Source organism: Delphinapterus leucas, chromosome 2, assembly GCF_059928025.1.
Source record: "Delphinapterus leucas isolate spDelLeu-1000000601 "Yukka" chromosome 2, BTC_Dleu_Yukka2, whole genome shotgun sequence".
Lineage (NCBI taxonomy): Eukaryota > Metazoa > Chordata > Mammalia > Artiodactyla > Monodontidae > Delphinapterus > Delphinapterus leucas.
The window spans coordinates 135,829,560-135,850,212 of NC_143130.1; the positions used below are offsets into that span (position 1 = coordinate 135,829,560).

Sequence of the window (20,653 nt, forward strand, 5' to 3'; positions counted from 1 at the left end):
AAAAAAGATTTTTTAAACTGAGGAGTTCATACACATGCTGGTGTTTTGTTTTTTTCCTGAAAGAAAAGCAAGCAACTGAGGTTACCCTTGCACAAGACTGGGGCTAGAGAAGGATTCCACAGGAAAGACACAGCCTGCTTCACGCAATGCTGCAAACGCCTTCAGAAACCTCCCTAAATCACACTCTGCAATTAAAACAAAGGCTTCTGCCCTGAGTGTGGCACTGAAACTTTTTGCTTTCTACCTCCTGTTTGAAAAGTTTGTCCTATGAGTACGAGCAACATTAAAACAAATTAAAAGAGAAAAGAAAATCACTATCTCTGCTTTCATTTCCATCATGGTAATACACCTCTTGTTAGTACTCCAACAGGCACAGCTTTTTGCACTTAACAAGACAGAGCTAACATTTGTAAACTGGCCAAAATAAGCATGAACCCGAATATTCCACAGACTGACATAATGACAGAAACTAAGATGACTTTAGACAACCATTCGCACCATCTGCTGAAGTAGGCAGAGCTGCTGCACAGCTCTGATATGCTCCATGAACGTACTTCATAAACTGCAAGTTTGTCAGCAGGAAAGATCCAGTGCATTGCAAAGAAAGTCAAAGTTCGGTTATTTGGGAAATTTTCCTTCCTGCCCTCCTTGGCAGAGATAAATTCCCATGTTGCATCTAAGCAACTAAAATACGGCTAAGACAACATGAATGGACCTTGAGGGCATCATGCTAAGTGAAATAAGTCAGACGGAGAAAGACAAACAGTGTACGATCTCACATGTGGAATCTAAAAAAGCTGAACCTGTAGAAACAGAGTATAATGGTTACAAGAAGCTGGGAGGGTGGAGGAAATGGGAAGAGGGTAGTCAAAGAGTACAAACTTCAAGTTAGAAGATGAATAAATTCTAGGGATTTAACACATAGCTTTTTAATTATAATTAACAATACTGTATTAAATATTTGAAAGTTGCTAAGAGAGTAGATCTTAAAAGGGTGGTAATCATATTGCAACATATAAGTGTATCAAATCAATACACTGCACATCTTAAATTTATACAATGTTACATATCAATTATATCTTAATAAAGCTGGGGAAAAAATACATAGCCAAGGCTATGGAAATAAATGTGCTAGCTGCCCTCAAAAGAGAACTGATATGCATGTTTCAGCAAATACAGTAGCAGTATGCTCTTCCCATCCTCTCAGCAGCCATTTTTATGAACACAACATCTCTCCCTGAGAGACAAGTTTCATATATGAAGTTAATTAAGACCTTTTCCTTGATCACAACAGTAATGTTTGTTACAGTTTATCTATAAGACATTAAAACACTGAAATGAGAAAATGGAAGCACATAAAATCTCTCTACCCACAATTACTTAACTGGCTCTTAGGGAACCACAGGCACAGTAGTTCAAGAAGTAGTATGGTAAAGTAGAAGGAATGAGTTAAAAGAATCCAGAGACCCGAGTTCTCTTTCAAGCTCTGTGCAGACTGTGCCCTGGGTGGCAGGGTCCTCACAAGTAAGAGGATGGTTTTGAAAAAGGAATTCAACATGACTCCCAGGTTCCTGGTTTGCACAACTCTGCGAGTGTTGGAAATCAATGCCAAATTACAACAGAATTACCCTCCCACTCTACTGGTCAGCTTCTGAGATGCGCACAGCAACGGCTAGTGGCTTTCTGTACTGAGGAAGAGAAAAGCACCTGTTTTAAACTATTCAGATTTATTCATGGATAAAACCGAAGGTTCCCAATCATATACACTATTAACTCTCAAAGTTACCTAAGCCAAAGAACTCTCATTCTGGTCACAGTTTAACTACTCTGAAAATCTGTGGTAAAAGTTTCTTATTTGTGGAAAATAAGATCCTTAAAAAGCTGTTTAAAGAAAGAAACACAGTGTATTCAAGGAATCATTAAAAAAAATACACACCTGTCAAATTTAGTTTTTTAATTGGATATTTCTGTATACCTTTCACAATCCAGCTGTTTAACTGAAAATGGAATTTACAAAACAGATGGTGGTAACAAGGTCTGGTGTGCAGCAGTTCTAGAGAAAGAGCACACCAATCTGATAAACTATCCATTTGCTTCAAAGCCTTTAATAGGCTCATCCCTTATCATCCTACTTTCACTTATGCCATGAGATTTCACACTGACGGATGTTATGGAACCATTTGTAATGCTATCCGACAAATAAGTACCAGCAGGGTGTGCAAGTCTCTATCATTCATGACAAATGATTAAGGGACAAGGGATCATCTTTTAGAACAGTGGCTCCCAAATACAGCCAATCATAGGGAGCCTTGGAAAATACAGCTTCCCAAGCCACCCTGATAAAGTCTGACTCACTGGGTGTCGGGGTGATCCCAGGATTACGTCTTTTAAAAACCCAAATGATTCCGATAACCAGTCAAGCTGGGAGCGTAGGATTTTAAGGGGTGAAAGAGGATGAAGGTTGAAAATGGACCCACTACTGGCTCTAACTTGCTGTTCAGCAAGGCCAAACAGTGGGCAATATAATTCTTCACCATAAACCCTCACTACAGTCACCAAGTCACAGGGTGACAACTTGCACGGAACACTGTGAGCTCTGCACAGGAGGCCTGGAAGAGAGACTGAGGTTGGAGGTGGTGGGGTGAGTGACCAGGAGAGACAAAGGGAAGAAGCTGGAGCCACCTTCAGAGCAGGTGGCAGAGAGGGCCACATGGCCCAGCAAAAAATGAGGAAGGAGGACCTCACACAAGAAAGTTGTACCCATCTCCCAGGAAAAATATCAGCCATTTAAGAAACCAATGGGCCCCCACAGCCAATACACTAGAAACCAGTTTCAAAGGTAACATGATCATGTTTTCATAGAAATCCTGTACTAATTTCCAAGCTGGACACAAATATATCAGACTGTGACCTCAAGAACCTTAAGATAGGAGGAAATAAGAAGTCTTTGTGTAAAAATATTTGGATAATGACTATAGCTAAACTACAAAAGCAACAGTTTACAAAAAGGGAAAATTATGGGCCAGGAGAAGAAATACAGCTAAATTGAAGATAAAGATTTGAGCCAGGCCTTAAGGATGGATACGAGGAAAGGAAGAGAGGGTTTTCTAGAGGGCGTGAGGAAAGGAGGTACTATATGAGATGAAATACAGAGGTGAGAAACAATAAAAGGAGAGGTACACTGCCTGAATGGGTCATGCACTGGGCAGAAACCAAATTCCCTTCTGTTTTAGAGCATTTTTCAAGTTAAAATTTACATTGAGTTCACAACCTCTTTCAAGTCCTGCCACACTCTGCATTGGTCAAAAGTTATTATCCTCATTTGACAGATGAGGAAACTAATGCTGTGCCTGCTGAAGAAGAGCCAACTGCTGGTTTGAGGGCTCGATTTTGACCCCTGTCCTCTGACTTCCAGATGAGAGCCTGATCACCAGCCACCGGAAGTCTGAACCTGGTGAGCCCAGTGGCTGGAAAGCCAAGTCAGGAGTTGCTGCAGCCATGAGGTGACAAGGCCTAGAATAGCAAAGGAAATGAAGAGAGCTAATCCGATTCTTTAAAAGAAAAATAAAATATCAATAGTTACGTATACGGAGGCTGAAGGAGAAGAGAGGGTCAAGCTAACCGCCAGCCCAGGAGAGCAGCTAGAAAGAGTGGCCTGATAACAACCATCTGCTAGAGCCCAGAGCTGGTGCACCTCAGTCACAAAATACTGTTTAGCCAACTGTTTATTTGGTTTATATGCAGGAAAATTCAGTAATTTAATGCTACTTTGACCTTTACTTTCCGAAATCAAACTGGAACAGTTTCAGGGGAAAGGAGAATCACATTAAATCTTCAAACTAATAAAAAGGCTTTTTTTTAAAAAAAGGAACTTCTCTATGGAAGTTTATCCTAGGAAACCAGTAAAAGATAGCTTTTCAAACCAGCTAGAGTCTTACAATCTTCAAGATCTAAATATTGTGTCTCTCCTCATTGTGATATTGCATGAAGAAAACAGCATTCCCAATAAAAAGGTTTTCCCTGAATTTAATCAAGTCTTTAGACCTAACTTCCAGTTTCCAGGAATATGAGGGATAGAGAAACAAATTAAATGAAAACAAGAAGAAAAGAATCACACAAATCTCAAAGGTGGAGTATCTTACAGGATAGCTGACAATCTCTGATAAATCGGGGGGAGGAGGGTAGTAGGAACTTTTCTAGATTTAAACCTAACAATCAAATGCAAACGTATGGATACTGAGTGGGTCCTAGTTTGAACAAATCATGAGTGAAAGACATTTGGGACAACTGGGGAAATCTGAATGTAGATCAGGTACTAAATGATAAGAAGGAATTACTGGTTAGTATAGGATAGTATAAACGGTTAAGAAGAAAAACACCTTCAAGGGTGACATTTCACCTCTAAATACACATCTCTGATTTGCTCTCAGTACAAGAACAGACCATACCAATATGACAAAATGTTAATTTTGAATCTAGGTAGTAGGTATACAGCTGTCCCTCATACAATTTTGTCTACTTTTGTGTTTGGAAATTTTACATAATAAAAATTAAAAGTAAAATAAAATGTCATGATTCTAACAGAATATCAGTTTTATTGGCATTACTGTTTAACCAACGAATCCAACAATTCCTCTTCTAATTGATAAAAAGCTTTATTAACAGACTGAAACCTCAAGTGCTAGTATGACTAGCAACTACTTGGAGAAGTGTCTACAATACTCCTGAGGGGAAAGTCTTTAAACAAATGTTTTGTCCAAGCAAAGGGGCTATAGGTTAGAAGATCACCAACCCTAAAGAGCATATCGATGAAGAACCTTTTAAAAAATCTGCGTCACAAGAAAAATAAGAGAGACCTGTTACCGTAGAAACCATCTGTGTGGCTTGAATGTTTCAAAGGAAAACAGCACCTCTAGCAACAAAAGAAGCCTAAGGTCCTTGCTAGGACCTCACCTGTCAACTGCTGGAAGTCAACAGAGTGAGCAAAGAGAGAATGCCAACAAGCGTGCCCATACTACAGAGACCTTGGCGAGACAATCCAACTCTAGTCTAACTGCCTTTCCCCGCAGACCAGATCCACAACAGTCTTGAAAGTGACTTGTGCAGGGTCATAAACTCGTTAGTGCAGATACTGTGACTAGTCCAGAGTAGTTGTTCTTCCCATTATACCAGGATGAGTCTTTGTTAACACTAAAATGGTTTGAGAAACACCCAATGGACCCTTAGCATCAATATTATATCACTGAACATTTCTAACATGCTAAATATGTAGCTAAAAGACTTGTCGCCCTCTTATAAACTACTTCACTTGTAAAGGGCCACCCTTGAAAAGGCTCAGTTTATTGTGCTGGAGGGGTATAGAAAGAAAGAGTTAGATATTAAAATGAGAGAAAAAAAACAGCATGGGCTAAGCTTGGCCTCCACTGAGGCAAATCCTGAAGGCGCTGGAGGCTGTCAGCTAACTGCACCTTACCCTTGTGGCTGAAAGGCAAATTGTTTCTGATGGGCAGCCAGAGTGGCACTCCTCCACAGTTGCCTGTGCATTAACAGAAGCACTTATATCTTGAAGGGGTGGTCAGCTAGAGAGGTGTGATCTACAGCAGCTCTACCTTAAAGCGGTCTGGATTCTGCAGAGTCCTTGCCGAGTTAGCAGCCTCTCAGCTGAACTCCAGCACCCAGTACCTTCATCACTGCTCATGAACATTTTACTGCGAGTGCATAAACTATACCATCGGTGTAATTGTATTTTAAGCTATTTTAGTGACAAATTCCTTGTTTGGGACATTTGTCAATGGCCTCTGTTGAACTGGGCTCTGATTCCTATTTAGAATAAAAACTAATACATGTATGATCATGCCTCACATCAGTAGCCATGAACTTCACTGAAACAGCATCTGGACCAACCAGATCTCAAAAAATGTCAACCCAGAACTCAGCAACTGACAATTTCCTCACCTAAACCTGGATGTTTGTTCACAGAACTCTAGAGAGACAAAAGGTGTTGACTGGTGGAGGTGGCAGGGGGGAGGATTCTCATGGTTAGCAGCCAAAAACAAAAACAAAAAAAAGAGGAACAATTAGAGGAAGAGAGCAGGCATAAGGGCCAAATATTGCAGAACAAGCCTCATGTAGGACTTCTGCCTCAGTCTCTAGCTCCAGTGTGAGAAGGAGACAGAGTGGATTTTCAAAACAGCCTATGCACTAAGCTATGCACTAAACTAAAATGCTCGCTTGCCCTCGTGAGGAGGTGTTGATGGAAGAGAATTTAAAAATGCAGGCAAGAGGCTGGAACACAACGAAACATTACAGCCGTGGTGAGGAAAGACAGGAGGAAATCAGTCAAGTGTTTCTAGAAGGAAGAGATCTATCTACTCGATGTCTGTAAAATCACTCTGGCACCGATGGATGGGAGCAGGACAAGCTAGGAGGCAAGACAGCCAGTAAAGAAGTGAGAGATGACTAAGAGTCAGAGCAAGAGAAGGTAAGAGAGTCTAGAGATATTCAGGAAGTATAAGAGTCAGGACCTGGGGCACGAGTAACCAAGGGGATTAATGAGAAGGAAGAATCGCAAGAGGAAATGAACTACCAGATTATAAAGCCTGGACAAGCAACATGTGTTCAGGTAAAGTTGTTCATTAGAAGGGCTGACTGGTCAAAATGGACTTTAGAAACATCAGAGAAAGAAGCCAACCCTAATGCCTTCCCATGCTGATCTTTAAAAAGTTTAAAATAAACCTGCTTTGAAAGATTCATTTAATTTTAACTCTATGGTACAGAAAACTATGAATATTAGTGTATTCCTTTTATTCCAGAACACCTAAGAGAGTAATCTGCTCTTAACTATCATGGACTATTTGTTTAAAAAAAAAATTCAAAATGAATTTCCTTCTAGGTTCAGCTCAAAATCTACCTCCTCCATAGTCATCTGTGGTTTAAAGTCTCTGCCATAAGAACCCACCTTCCTTCTGACCACACAGGACCCCACTTGCTCCTCTCTACAGGAACTTAGTGCTGGTCCCGGCTAGCACAGACCAGAGGCTCCCTGAGGGCCAAGCCAATGCCAACCAGTTTTGCTTCCCTTTTAACAGTTAGCTCAGGGTCATTCACAGGCCTGATGTTTGATAAATAAATATGCACACAGTTAATATATCTTCAATTCTAAAGATTTCTTAAAATAAGAAAATAAAATACTTACGAATTTAAGAACATACAACATTCTACAGATGAGTTACTGGCTCAAACAAGGACCAAACGGTACTTTTCTAACTTTAAAACGATGCTCTTAACACGGACGAACCTTGAAGACATTATGCTAAGTGAAATAAGCCAGACACAAAGGACAAAATGATATGATTCCACTCATATGAGGTCCCTAGAATACTCAAATGCAGAAAGTAAAACAGAGGTTACCAAGGGCTGAGAGAAAAGGGGACCAGGGAGTTATTGGTTGATGAATATGGTTTCAGTTTGGGATAACGAAAATGTTCTGGAAATAGACTGTGGTGATGGTCGCACAGCAATGCGAATGTACTTAATGCCACTGAACTATATACTTAAAAATGGTAAACTTTATGTCGCGTATGCTTTAAAGCAAACAAATAAAAAAAAGAATATACAACATTCAAGCGTATACACTTCAACACAGTTGCAAACATGCTGTAGGAAACACAACTGGGTAAGTTGGTAGAGATACAACATAATTATGTTGTATTATTTTGCCTAATTATTCAAAGAGAAGATAAAATAAATTGTATCTCAAACTTACATACCATTGTAGTTACAGAAAAAATTACTTTAAATAAAAGGAAAGATTAAGAATTTATAACTGCATTTAAGAAAAAGTACAAACTCTAAAATCGAAGATTTAAAACAGAACTGAAGTTTCCAAATAGTAAAACCATTAAAACAGACGCACATTTGTAAAGTATAAATGATCAAAATATAATTAAATGTGCTTTAGACAAAATGTATAAAATTTTGGTTTTCAAATATCTCCCTCAAAAGATTAAGTGGGGAGGGCTTCCCTGGTGGCGCAGTGGTTGAGAGTCCGCCTGCTGATGCAGGGGACACGGGTTCGTGCCCCGGTCTGGGAAGATCCCACTTGCCGCAAAGCGGCTGGGCCCGTGAGCCATGGCCGCTGAGCCTGCGCGTCCGGAGCCTGTGCTCCGCAGTGGGAGAGGCCACAGCAGTGAGAGGCCCGCGTACCGCAACAACAACAACAAAAGATTAAGTGGGGAAAAGTTTGTTAGTTATTAATCCACCTTTGAACTGAATGTAATTTAGCTAAATTTTTTTGCAATTATTCACAAATTCCCCTGATTAAAAATTTCATGAACTATCTTAAAGTCAGGATGTTAAGAAATGCCTCAAACTAAAACTACTTGGCTTTCTGTTTGCTAGAATTCAAGAAGAAAAACAGAATGCCTATGGATTACACTGCTCACATCTTAAATGGATCTTCATATGAAAATGTAACATAGGCACTTAAAACCTGAGGGGGCACGGTGTCCACTGGAACATGAGCACTGTCATCACACACACCTGGGTTTTGCTCTGTGCCCTCTGGCAAGTGACTTGACCAGAGGCCTCTCAGTTTCCAACTCTATAATGAGTACAGCCTCCAAGTTGACAGGAGGATCATATGAGATCACACGCATACAACCTGGCCCACTTCCCAGGGTTTGGGTGCCCATACTCTTCTCTTCAACACCTAACACTTTCATTCACCAACAACCAGCACACTGCCTTGATACACACCAAGGGGAAGCTCACATGATCCTACCAGTCAGGAAAAAATACCTCAAAAAATTTCTTATTTTCTGTAATTTGTTATATTACTCCCTAAAGTCCTACAATCTGGCTTCTGAGCACATTAAGCTATTGAAACTACTAACAACACCTTCAAATAAAATCTCAGTACTCACTGCTAACACAGACAAAATGTCTATAGCACTTCATACATGCTGGGCATTTCTCTCAGTTATATGTACTAACTCACTTAATCCTCACAATAACCCTATAAGATGGATGATTACTATTAACTGCCCCATTTTACAGATGAAGCAATTAAGGCACAGCTGGTCAGTAACAGGATTTGAAGCCAGGCAATCTGACTCAAGTCTACTATGTCTCGGAACCTTTTCCTTCTGTTCCACGTTCCTTTTAAAACCATTTTCTGCCAACACTTACACTCCTGGATCTCCTGCCTCTCACATCTCCCTTTCGGGCAGTCTCTGCTGGTTCTTCTCTCACTCTCCTTAGTGTCGGAATGCTGACATCTCCTCTTCTCACTCCTTTGAGGAGCTCAGGCACTCTCCAAGCTTAACTCTCAGATTTATACCGATAATTCACAAATTTGAATTTCTAGCCTTAAACCACCATGCCATCTCTTGGCCTGTTTAAGTCACTCCCTTTTCCTCTGCACAAATGCAAATTCTAACCACCCTCATCTCAAAATCTGGTCCAGTTGCTTCTGGTGCATAACAAAACATCCCAGAATTTAGTGGTGTACAACTATTTTATGATGTCCTGGGATTCCGTGGGTCAGGAATTCAGACAAGGCACAGGAGAGATGACTGGCCTCTGGCCCACAATGTCTGGGGCTCAGTGGGGATGACTAGTTGGCTGGGGACTGGAATCACCTGGAGGAGTCTTTACTCACATGTCTAGTGTTTGGTGCTAGCTGTTGGGTGGGACCCCAGCTAAAGCCATCAGCCGGAACACCCAGTTGTGGCCTCGCCATGTGGCAGAGCTTCCTCACAGCATGGCAGCCTCAGAGTAACTGGACTTTTTACATGGTGGCTCAGGGCTCCAGAGTATCCCACATTCTTAGAACACTTTCCAATTAATCCAACCCCATAGTTCTTCCTCATCACAAAAGAAGGAATATATTAAGCATCAGGTGCTTTTCGCATACCTTCTGAATTCTTGTAAGAGCCCAGGCAAAGCAGGTGTTACCATTTTTTATAAAAAGAGAAAGATGAAAATTAAGTTTGGAGACATGCCAGTAATTATACAGATAGTTAAGGGACAAGGTCACATTCAAACTCAGTCTCTTTCTTTACACTATATGGATCACAATGAAGATCAGGCTTGCAAATATATACATCTAACTATTTTTCTCTAATTCCAGGGTAAAGGTTTTCAGTAACCAGATTTTTCTTATTAGCTAGCCCTTAAAAAGTTGTATTTCCTTTGCTCCTAGATTTGAAACAACTTTGTCACAATGTTTTTAATTTGTCTATCTGAAAATACATGTACATACTTCAAAAATAACAAACTGAAAATATAGTGAAAAGTCTTGCTTCTACTCTGGTCTGCCATCTGCCCAGTTCATATCCCTGATTAACACATAACCACTTGTGTATCCTCCAATTCTTAATGTCAATATAAACATTTTATTGTCCCCCCCAACATAACTCCTCTGCATCATTTAGCCATTCTAAGGGACTAGACATATAGGATGGTTCTTTTCATGGCTGCAGTGACTAACCTTGAGCATATGTCATTTCGTGTATGCAATTCCCAGAGGCAGGATTTTCAAATAGGATATGTGTATTTGTATTTAATAGATGTTGCCAAATTATCCTCCATAAAGATAGCTTACACTCTCAACAGTAATATTTGTTTCCCTATAACTTCCATAATGTAATGCAGTATCAAGTTTCTAGACTTTGGCCAATCAAACAAGGAAAAAGTATATCTTTGGGTGGTCTGTGTGCATTTCTCTTATTGAAGGTGAGGTCAAGCATCTTTCCATGTATTTAAAAGTCATTTGTATTTCCTTTCCTGTGAATTGTCTGCTTACATGTCTTGCCAATTTTTCAATTGTGTGTTTGGCCTTTCTCTCACATTAATTTCTAGCATCTCTTTTATATTAGTATGATAATCCTGTTGTCTACAAAATGAATTGTAAATATTTCTTCCCAGTTTGTCATTTCTGTTGGTATTTGACCTGTAAAAGTTCTTAGTTTTTATATAAAGTAACAATTATTTTCTTTTATGGCTTCTAGATTGAGGCATAATTAGGTCAATCTCCAGTGCAGAATTAAAGAAATATATTAGAGAAATTAACAACCTTATATATCTTTAAGCTTTATTTAAAATACTTTTAAACTTACTGAATAGTTGCAAAGATGGCCTAAAGAGTTCCCATATATCTTCTTTATAGAAGAACTCCAGTTAATAAATTCAGAAGGAATTAAAGAACCAAACATCATTATTTTTCAACTTCTAAAAAATACTGGATCTAGGCAATCACCAATGGCTTCTAAAGTCAAGTGAAATGCTGGTGAAAAGCTCTGTAATGGACAACTTTGGCTGATAACACTTAAAGCTAATCGATTATAACATCACAAAAAGACAACTAGATATTTAACTGCTTACCGATGGAAGCACATGCCACCACCTATGAAGTATTCTTGACTAAATTTAAGAGTTATTTGGTGGGGGTGGGAGTGGGGAGAAGCAGGAAGGCAAGCGTCTAAATCTAACTGCTAGTATATAAGCAACACAGGAGCTAAAGGAACATGTTAAATTAAATCGTGAGAAAAATAACGAGCAGAACCCAGAATGTGGGAAATTCTGTAGGACAAATGACCCTGTTTCTTCAACAAATTTTTAGGGGATAAAAAAGAATACCAAACTAACAAATTTTTTAAAAACTTGAAGACATTTATCAAATATAATACGTGAATCTTGTCTGAATCCTTATTCAAACAAACCAATTTGTAAAGAGATACCTGTGAGAAAAATCAAAGAAATGTAAATATTGGTTAGATATTTTCTATTAAGGAATTACTGTTGATTTCAAGTATGATAATATTTTTAAGTCTCTATTTTCAAGATATAGTAAAGTATTTATCAATGAAGTGACATATCTAGGATTTGCTTTAAAATAATTCAGTGGGAAAAAATAATAATAATAATTCAGTGGGGGAAGGTGTGTGACAAGAGGAACGAAGCAAAACTTATGTTTATGTTAAAGGTTGGGTGATGGGCACATAGAAACTCATTATACTATTCTAATTTTGTGTACATTTGAACACTTCTACAATAATTTAAAAACTGCAATCCTGACAGATTTTCTAGAGATTCTTCCCCATGAGAATTTTGATGTGCCAGGGAAACACCCCAGTTGCTTCAATCGATACCTTGGAATAATATGTTGACTGGATATAGAAGAAGCCATCTAGCCAAACAGGTGAGTTTCTACAGGCACAGGACTCTATGAAGGACACAAAGATGTCTAAAGGATGACCTCTGGCCTAGAATAGAAGTGTTCAGGAGATCCAGTAGAAATAACTTCCATGGCTTTTCCATAAAGTTAATCCCCTACGTTTTTCTTTAGTGTATAAAAAAGCCAGCATTTATTGAGCACCTATGCACAGAGCACTGTGGTAGAAGAAAGACAAGTGTTAAGAAAGGGTCCTTGTCTTTTTTTCTTTTCAATATTTATTTATTTGTCTGTGCCAGGTCTTAGTTGCTGCACACGGAATCTTAGTTGCGGCCTGCGGGATCTTTAGCTGCAGCATGCAGGCTCTTAGCTGTGGCATGCAGGATCTAGTGCCCTGACCAGGGATCGAACCCAGGCCCCCTGCATTGGGAGCACGGAGTCTTAACCACTGGACCACCAGGGAAGTCCCAAGAAGGTGTCCTTGTCTTTAAGAAATTAATTCAAACATTCATCAAGTCATCTACATGTGCTGGGCAATTTGCTGGGCATTCAAAGGTGAGTACAGACAGTCCCTCTTCTAAAAAACTGTGACTGAGGCTATAACAGAACCAAATTCTAGTGAGTAAATGTCCTCAATCTTGAGTATAACAAATTTACCTTGATTCAGACAATCTTTGATTAACCCCAATCTAAATTATCCCTCCATCTAATTGCTCTAAACTCAGTAGAGAATGTATAACCATAGGGAACATATTCATTACATAAGCTGGACTTATGAATTGTTCATATAATCTAGGATTCATAACCCAGGATTCATCAAAGATTAGATAGGGGCTTCCCTTGTGGCGCAGTGCTTGAGGGTCTGCCTGCCAATGCAGGGGACACGGGTTCGGGCCCTGGTCTGGGAAGATCCCGCATGCCGCGGAGCGACTGGGCCCGTGAGCCACAACTACTGAGCCTGCGCGTCTGGAGCCTGTGCTCTGCAACAAGAGAGGCCACGACAGTGAGAGGCCCGCGCACCGCGATGAGGGGTGGCCCCTGCTTGCCGCAACTGGAGAAAGCCCTCACACAGAAACAAAGACCCAACACAGCCAAAAATAATAAATAAATAAATTTATAAAAAAAAAAAAAGATTAGATAGTTGCCCTCTCCTGGCAAATTTTATTACTGCAGCCTGACTCAACCAAATACTGGACTCAAATAGAGGTATACTGCAAATGAGTCAGTGGGGGAATGCCCAGGCATAGAAGAGTTTCTAGAGCTGGACAAAGAAAACAGCAGAGGGCTTCCCTGCTGGCGCAGTGGTTAAGAATCCGCCTGCCAATGCAGGGGACACGGGTTCAAGCCCTGGTCTGGGAAGATCCCACATGCCGCGGAGCAACTAAGCCCGTGCGCCACAACTACTGAGCCTGCTCTCTAGAGCCCACGAGCCACAACTACTGAGCCCACGTGCCACAACTACCGAAGCCCATGTGCCTAGAGCCTGTGCTCCACAACAAGGGAAGCCGTCACAATGAGAAGCCCACGCACTGCAATGAAGAGTAGCCCCCGCTCCCCACAACGAGAGAAAGCCTGCACGCAGCAACGAAGACCCAACGCAGCCAAAAATACATAAAATAAAATAAAAAAGAAAACAGCAGAGAAGATACAAAAAGGGAAGGGGAGGGGAGTTGATTCAAATAAATCAGTAAAATATTATGATTAAAATTAAATAGACTATGAGAGATTATGATGATTCTCATTCTCTATCATTCTCCCAGTGCTGCTACTTTTCAGATATGATCTTGTGCAAGTTCTCTCTGTGCCCCAGTTTCCTTATCCCTAAAAACACTGCTAATATTACCTACCCCGTAGGGTTATTGTGAGGATCAGTGAGGCAATACATGTAAAGAACTCACAACTGTGCTCAGCACATAGTAATCAGGAGTGTTCGTTGTTATTCAGATATCAGCTCAAGCATCCACACTTCCCATCTCCTAGCATAGATCAAGTTCCTTTGGTAAACGCTCTCACTGAGCTGTGTTCTTTTTATCACTAGATTTCTCCATCTATAATCACACTCATTCATGTGATTCTGATGAACATCTGTTTTAGTCTAATAGACTGTCTGTTCCATGAGGGAAGGAACCATATCTGGTTTTGCTGAGCCTGTTTCCCAGCATTCAGCGCAGTGGCTGGCACTCAGTGAATAAATTAAATGAAATTATAAAGTTCCCAGTCAGTCTTATGAATAATAGCATTTAACACTGGTATAGGTTAAACTGTGTTGAAGGTTAAGTTGAAGTCCTAAAGCTCAGTACCTCGGAAAGTGACCTTGGAAATAGAGTAACTGCAAACGTAATTAGCTAAATTAAGATAAGGCATACAGGTGTAAAGTGGATTCACTCCTACGTGACTGATGTCCTTAAAAGAGGGAAATTTGGACACCGACAGAAGCAGAGATGGGAGTAATGCAGTTGCAAGCTAATGGGCTCCAGACGCGCAGGCTCAGTGGCCATGGCTCACGGGCCCAGACACTCCGCGGCACGTGGAATCTTCCCTGTCCGGGGCAGGAACCCGTGTCCCCTGCATCGGCAGGCGGACTCTCAACCACTGCGCCACCAGGGAAGCCCCATGTGGTACTTTCTTCTAGTAGTCCAGTGAAACTAAAACAAGTACCAATTTGTTTAGTATTTCAAAGTTATGTGTAGGACTTTTCCTCCCAGGCCAGAAAAAATGTTAACAGATAATACTTTTTTTTTTTTTTTTGCGGTACGCGGGCCTCTCACTGTTGTGGCCTCTCCCGTTGCGGAGCACAGGCTCCAGACGCGCAGGCTCAGCGGCCATGGCTCACAGGCCCAGCCGCTCCGTGGCATGTGGGATCTTCCCGGACCGGGACACGAACCCGTGTCCCCTGCATCATTAGGCGGACTCTCAACCACTGCGCCACCAGGGAAGCCCCTGATAATACATTTTTAAAAGAAACTAGTAAGACTAGATTTTCTCCTCCATTCTCAATGACTCTTTTTTTTTTTTTTTTTTTTTTGCGGGACGCGGGCCTCTTCAATGACTCTTAACAGCTTTAATCAACTTTGACTACTCCCAAGTTCCAGTCATAAACTTCAATGGTCTTGTTATTTTTTCTTCTTTATTCATAGTACCTTTTCTGGCAATACACAGAACTAAGTCTTATGTAAGAAGTATTCATTAACAAAATGAAAATGAAGCTTATTAGTGAATCAAGATTTAAATGAACTATACACATCTAAAATAGCACCTCTCAATAATGAGATTAACTTTTCTACAACCTACTTTAAAACATGGGACATAAACTTACCTTTTGCCCACAATATGGGAGGCTATGATAAATAAGTATTATCACATCTTAGAAGTTGTTACAATTCTTAGTTCATCATGGCAGTCTGATTTGGTAAATCACAGACGTTCATGATTCAAAAAGAAAAACCTTTTGTGAGTGCTGGCACGTTTCAGTATGAAGTGGCTAAGACTCATTTTTGTATAAATAAACTATCTAATTGCCTCGATTTAGCTTTAGAGAATAGTTGTCATCTTGTAGTGAACATGGTTGAGGCAGGGTGGGGAAACAGTCATGAAGTCCATCACTGGGACTTCCCATGTGGCGCAGTGGTTAAGAATCCCCCACCAATGCAGGGGACATGGGTTCGATCCCTGGTTTAGGAAGATCCCACATGCCGCAGAGCAACTAAGCCCGTGCGCCACAACTACTGAGCCCGTGTGACACAACTACCGAAGCCCACGTGCCTAGAGCCCGTGCTCCGCAACAAGAGAAGCCACCGCAATGAAGCCTGCACACTGCAATGAAGAGTAGCCCCCGCTCGCCGCAACTAAAGCCCGCACACGGCAACGAAGACCCAACACAGCGAAAAATAAATTTAAAAAATAAAATAAATAAATTTATAAGAAGTCCATCACCTGTGATACCATCTCCTCTTCCTGCATTATATACAGGCTCACAGGCTTCCCAAATTTGGGACACTGTCAACTTGATTTATGAAAACTGCCTTGGCATCCTGGATAAGACAAGCTAAAACCTACTTCAACTAGAAATGTGATAGAAGACTCAAGACTCTTGTGTACTCCCATAAACTTATAAAAAGGACAGCTGATGAGACAAGTTACATTCACTTAACCTTTGATGGATAATACTATCTAAGAGGTTGTTCCTATTTATACCCAGGAGAGGACAGGGAAAGAGAAGGGTCAGACACAAGAACATGAAGATCAAAGACCTCAGGCAACAGCAGACCCTCCAATTTAATTAGGATTCTGAATTTAAAAAATAGTGGAAATACAGGAAATATATAGAAAAGAAGATCTCATCAAAGGTTCTCTGAATATGTAAGAGAACTAGGATACGGTTATATTGAAATGGGATAGCAACAGATAAAGATGAGCTGGTCCAAGGATCACCCTGTGATGCTATTCAAAGGACAGCCATTCCTGGGAGAGGTGATCGTGTCTTCTTCCAGCCCTCCCTCCACTACAAGCTACAGCCCAGTGGTGAACAGTAACCAGGAGACTTGCACAACCTTGACAGAGCCCCATTACAGGTGACCACAGATGCACCCATAATGAGGTACATACTGGAAAGTAAAGAAAGTTGTACCATGCAAGGGTCATGAAAATACGCTGCAGTGCAGGGAGAACTGACAAATTCCCCAAACATCAGAAATTAGCATCAATTCACTCAAGAGGAGCTAAAAAAAATAATTTGGGGAATGTAAAGTACCAACTTATTTATTTTATGTTTTAAAAAACTTAAGTCAACACTAGTAACAAGTAATTAATATACAGAGATATAAAAGATGTTAAGTATCTTATCTACAAGCATAGAAAAGTGACAGTTTCAAAGAAGTTTGCTTCTATCCAAAATAATCTATAGTGGTCATTGACTTATACTCTCTAAAGAAATAAAAATTAGGGATTGGGTAGGAGTGTTTTCTCTATTACTTACTTCTGTATTTTCTATAGATTTAAAGTATCCTTCCTTCTCCCACCCAGGTTGGTCCAAGGCCTGGACCACCACCATTTCAGGTTCATTCCTTTAAGTTCAGCATCGTCCTTGTCACCCTCTCCTCTCTGTCTTCTATTTATGTACCTCTAAGAAATCAATATTAAGCCCTTAAGTGTGATCCTCTAGACAGAGGCTTTCAAACTTTTGACCACAACAAATACAAGAAATACTACATTCTACAACCGGAGCCAGTACATACCAGAAAAAATCATACCTATAAAACCTACTTGTAAGCTTCTCAAAACATTTACCCTTACTACATATGATAGACTGATTTTCTCCATTCTACTCCACCTTATTTTAATGCTGGTGACCCAAGTATTAGGTCCAAACTCAGTGTGAAATGCTTAGTAGAGAAGATACACTGACATATCTCACCAAGTAGCAACATAAGGAAGCAGGTAAGAGTTCTGCATTCAGGCTGCCTAGATTCCAACACCAGCTCTACCACCTGAAGCTGTCAACCTCTCTGCCTCAGGTTCCTTATCATGGGGTAAAAGAACAGTGTTTACCTCAAAAATGAGGATTAACCAAAGACCATCCACAAAAAGCACTTAGAGCATAAAAAGTATTCAGTTAATGGCTATTAATAATTCTTAAACGGTCTGTGACATTTTCACTGTCGTAAAATACATATAACGCTCATCATCTTAACCATTTTAAAATGTGCGACTCAGTGGCACTTAGCACATTCACCATGTGCGCAACCATCACCACTCTCTAGTCCTAGAACATTTTCATCATGCCAAAAGGAAACCTGGAACCCATTAAGCAGTCACTCCCCATTCCACCCTCTCCCCCAGGTCCTCTTGGGTAGGGAGATGATTAGAGTCCCCCTAATCTGATTTCTGTTCCTAGGTCCATGGACTTTTTAAATAATAAATTAACACTTGACTAGAACTGTCTTCTAAGGTAGAATGAAGTGTTCTTTGCAGTCATTAGTCCTATGGCTCATGAGACAAACTTCTGCTAATCATTTCTTAAGTAAACCTTTTGAGACACTTTAGGTCTCAAAAGTCAGGAGGACCTCCCCTACTCTCGAGGTCAGAAATCCCTCTCTCCTGTGAATTCTATTAGGGCGATTCCCAAAGCCTGACCAAGTGCGGTGGACATTTTCAGTGAACACAAGAGGCAGACTGAGCAAGGCCCTAAGAAGATGTTTGTTCATCACATTCGTGGAATATCACCAAATGGTAGAATATTCACCAAATGAAGAATGTTTATTCTTCAGTCTTTGCATTTTAAAATTCTGTATTTGAGGCTCCAGACTTTTACCAACAAAGGTTTAAAAAGTAAACTTGGACACAGAACTAGATATCCATTTCTTGGCTTTAAGATGTAGTGTCATTTCCTTTATGTGCCTCACCCCTCTCACACTGATTTCTCACCCTTCCTTTGGGGTGGGGGAGACTGGGCAAAAATAACTGCTTTTCCCAGAATCTATTCAGGAAGTCTCCAGAAACTTGATTGGGGAAATAATCTGAGCAGGGAGGTTACCTTGCAAAGCAGCACTGTTAATTCTTTGAGAAATGGTGAAGGCAGAAGGCTTCTTAGGCCAAAGGAATAAATGTCACCAAGAGGTACAGAAGATGTGGACTGGAAAACAACGCCCTTGGTCCGAGCTGTGCAAGTCAGATCTTTTTTAACTTTTTTTTTTTTTATTAGTGACCAACATCGCTCACCCAGCAATTAGGCAGCGAAGTTCTCAATCATTTTCCACCGCCACCCCGCGCCCCGTACTTCCCGGCCTCCTGGGCAAAAGCCTGACCCTCCTCAGGCGCCGAAAGCACTGGGCCAACCCGGCTCCTTTGGGATGCGTGGGTGGGAAGTGGGTGATAGAGAGACTCCGGGTCCCACAGCCCAGCGAAACTCCCAGGAAGTCGCTTTCCTGCTTTGGGGTTTGGGGAGTGGGGGAGAAAAGGCGGAGAACGCTTTAAGCAGCAAACTAACCCCCCAAAAACCTCACACTTCAAACTCCAGGAAAGCCCATGCCCAGAACTATGCCAAATTCTGGCAAAGTCCTGAGCTGGAGTGAACTGGATGTGAACAAAAGAGAATTACGACTTTCGGAACACCCGGGTACCCTGGCAAGTCAGCGAGAGTGAGGGTCCCCGAGTTTGCAGCAAAGAATCACCCCCGGCTTCAGACACACAAAGCCAAGGCTTCACCCCAGACCTACCAAAAATGAGACCTCCAGAGCAGAGATGACCTAGGAAGCCGTCACTTCCACGAGCCCAGGTGCACGTTCCTCGGGCATCCGGCCCTGGGCGCTCAGGCGACAAGGGCTCCAGGCTCCCACCCGGGGGCGGGGGTAAGGGACGTGGGGAGGCTCTGTGACTGCGGTCCCGCCAACCCGAGGCTGGAGGAGAGGGCCGCGTGCAGCGAGCGGGGAGGACCCCGCGAGGGCCGCTTCAACTAGTCCCCGGGTGGAGAGGCCGCTGACTCCCACCGCGGCCGAAATGCGTCCCACGCAGGGCCCTCTCCTTGGCCGGACGGCTGGGCCAGGGCCGAGGGCGGGGTTCGGAAAGTGACAGCACTCGGCTTCCTCCGCCAAGAGTGAGCAACTCCGGGAACTAACTGGAGCCGGCGCGCGCTTCCAGCAGCCACCTCCCCAGTGACCGGCACGCCGGCCGGCGGGCCCACTGACCTGAGATGGTCTCCTGGTAGCCCTTGGTGAAGAACTGCATGGCCGTGGCCGCCCTCCAGGGCGTCTTGCGCAGCCCCTGCCGCTGGGGGTCCTCGCCCAGCGAGCGCAGGATGGACGAGTAGGCGGCCGCCAGGTTGGGGAGGTTCAGCTCGTTGTCCTCCTCGTTGCGGGGCCGCTCGCCCTTCCAGCCGTCCGCCGGCTGGACGGTCTTGCTCTCCGGCCGCGGCTGCTTCTCGGTGGGCGTACTGGGCCTGGGCCGCGGCGGCTCCCCCTCGGGTAACCCATTGCTGCACCGGGCGTCCCGCGGCTTCGCCTGCACCCGCCCCAGGCCCTTCTCCATAGACCTGCCGCTGCCGCCCCGGAGGGACCCTCGGACGCGCCAGGGGCTGCAACTGAACTTCGCCGGCGGGCAATGGACTGTGACCGCAATCGCCTGAATAGCGTAGGCCTCGGGCCAGGGGTAGGCTCCGAGCCCGGAACAGAAGAGACTGAGAAGTGCCGGAGCGCCTCCTTTTTATGGGCTGGCGGCTCGGCCGGCGCCGCGGGGCGTTTCCATTGGCCGAGGCTCCTGGCGTCATGGCGCTCACTCCGCCCCTTCGCCCTGCCCTCCGCCGGGTGCTCTGGAAGCCGGCCCCTGTGGCGCGGACCTTGTCCGAGTCCGTGGCGCGGACCTTGTCCGAGTCCGTGGCGCGGACCTTGTCCGAGTCCCTCCCGCGCCAGGCGGGAGGATTGGGTTGGACCCCTCTGGCTATTGCCGGATGAACTGAATCCTAAAGGGGGCAGGTGTTCGGAGCTG

General features: G+C 42.6%; 1 protein-coding gene across 1 annotated transcript in view; it reads right to left on the reverse strand.

Annotated features, from left to right (window-relative positions):
- The window catches only part of GCH1 (GTP cyclohydrolase 1), a 51,399-nt gene extending 30,971 nt beyond the window's left edge, over positions 1 to 20,428 (reverse strand). The window contains exon 1 of the mRNA XM_022570519.2: positions 19,858 to 20,428. Within this exon, the coding sequence (XP_022426227.1) occupies positions 19,858 to 20,197 (340 nt within the window). The 5' untranslated portion in view covers positions 20,198 to 20,428. The remainder of the gene's footprint in view (positions 1 to 19,857) is intronic.
- Positions 20,429 to 20,653: the final 225 nt, after the last annotated feature.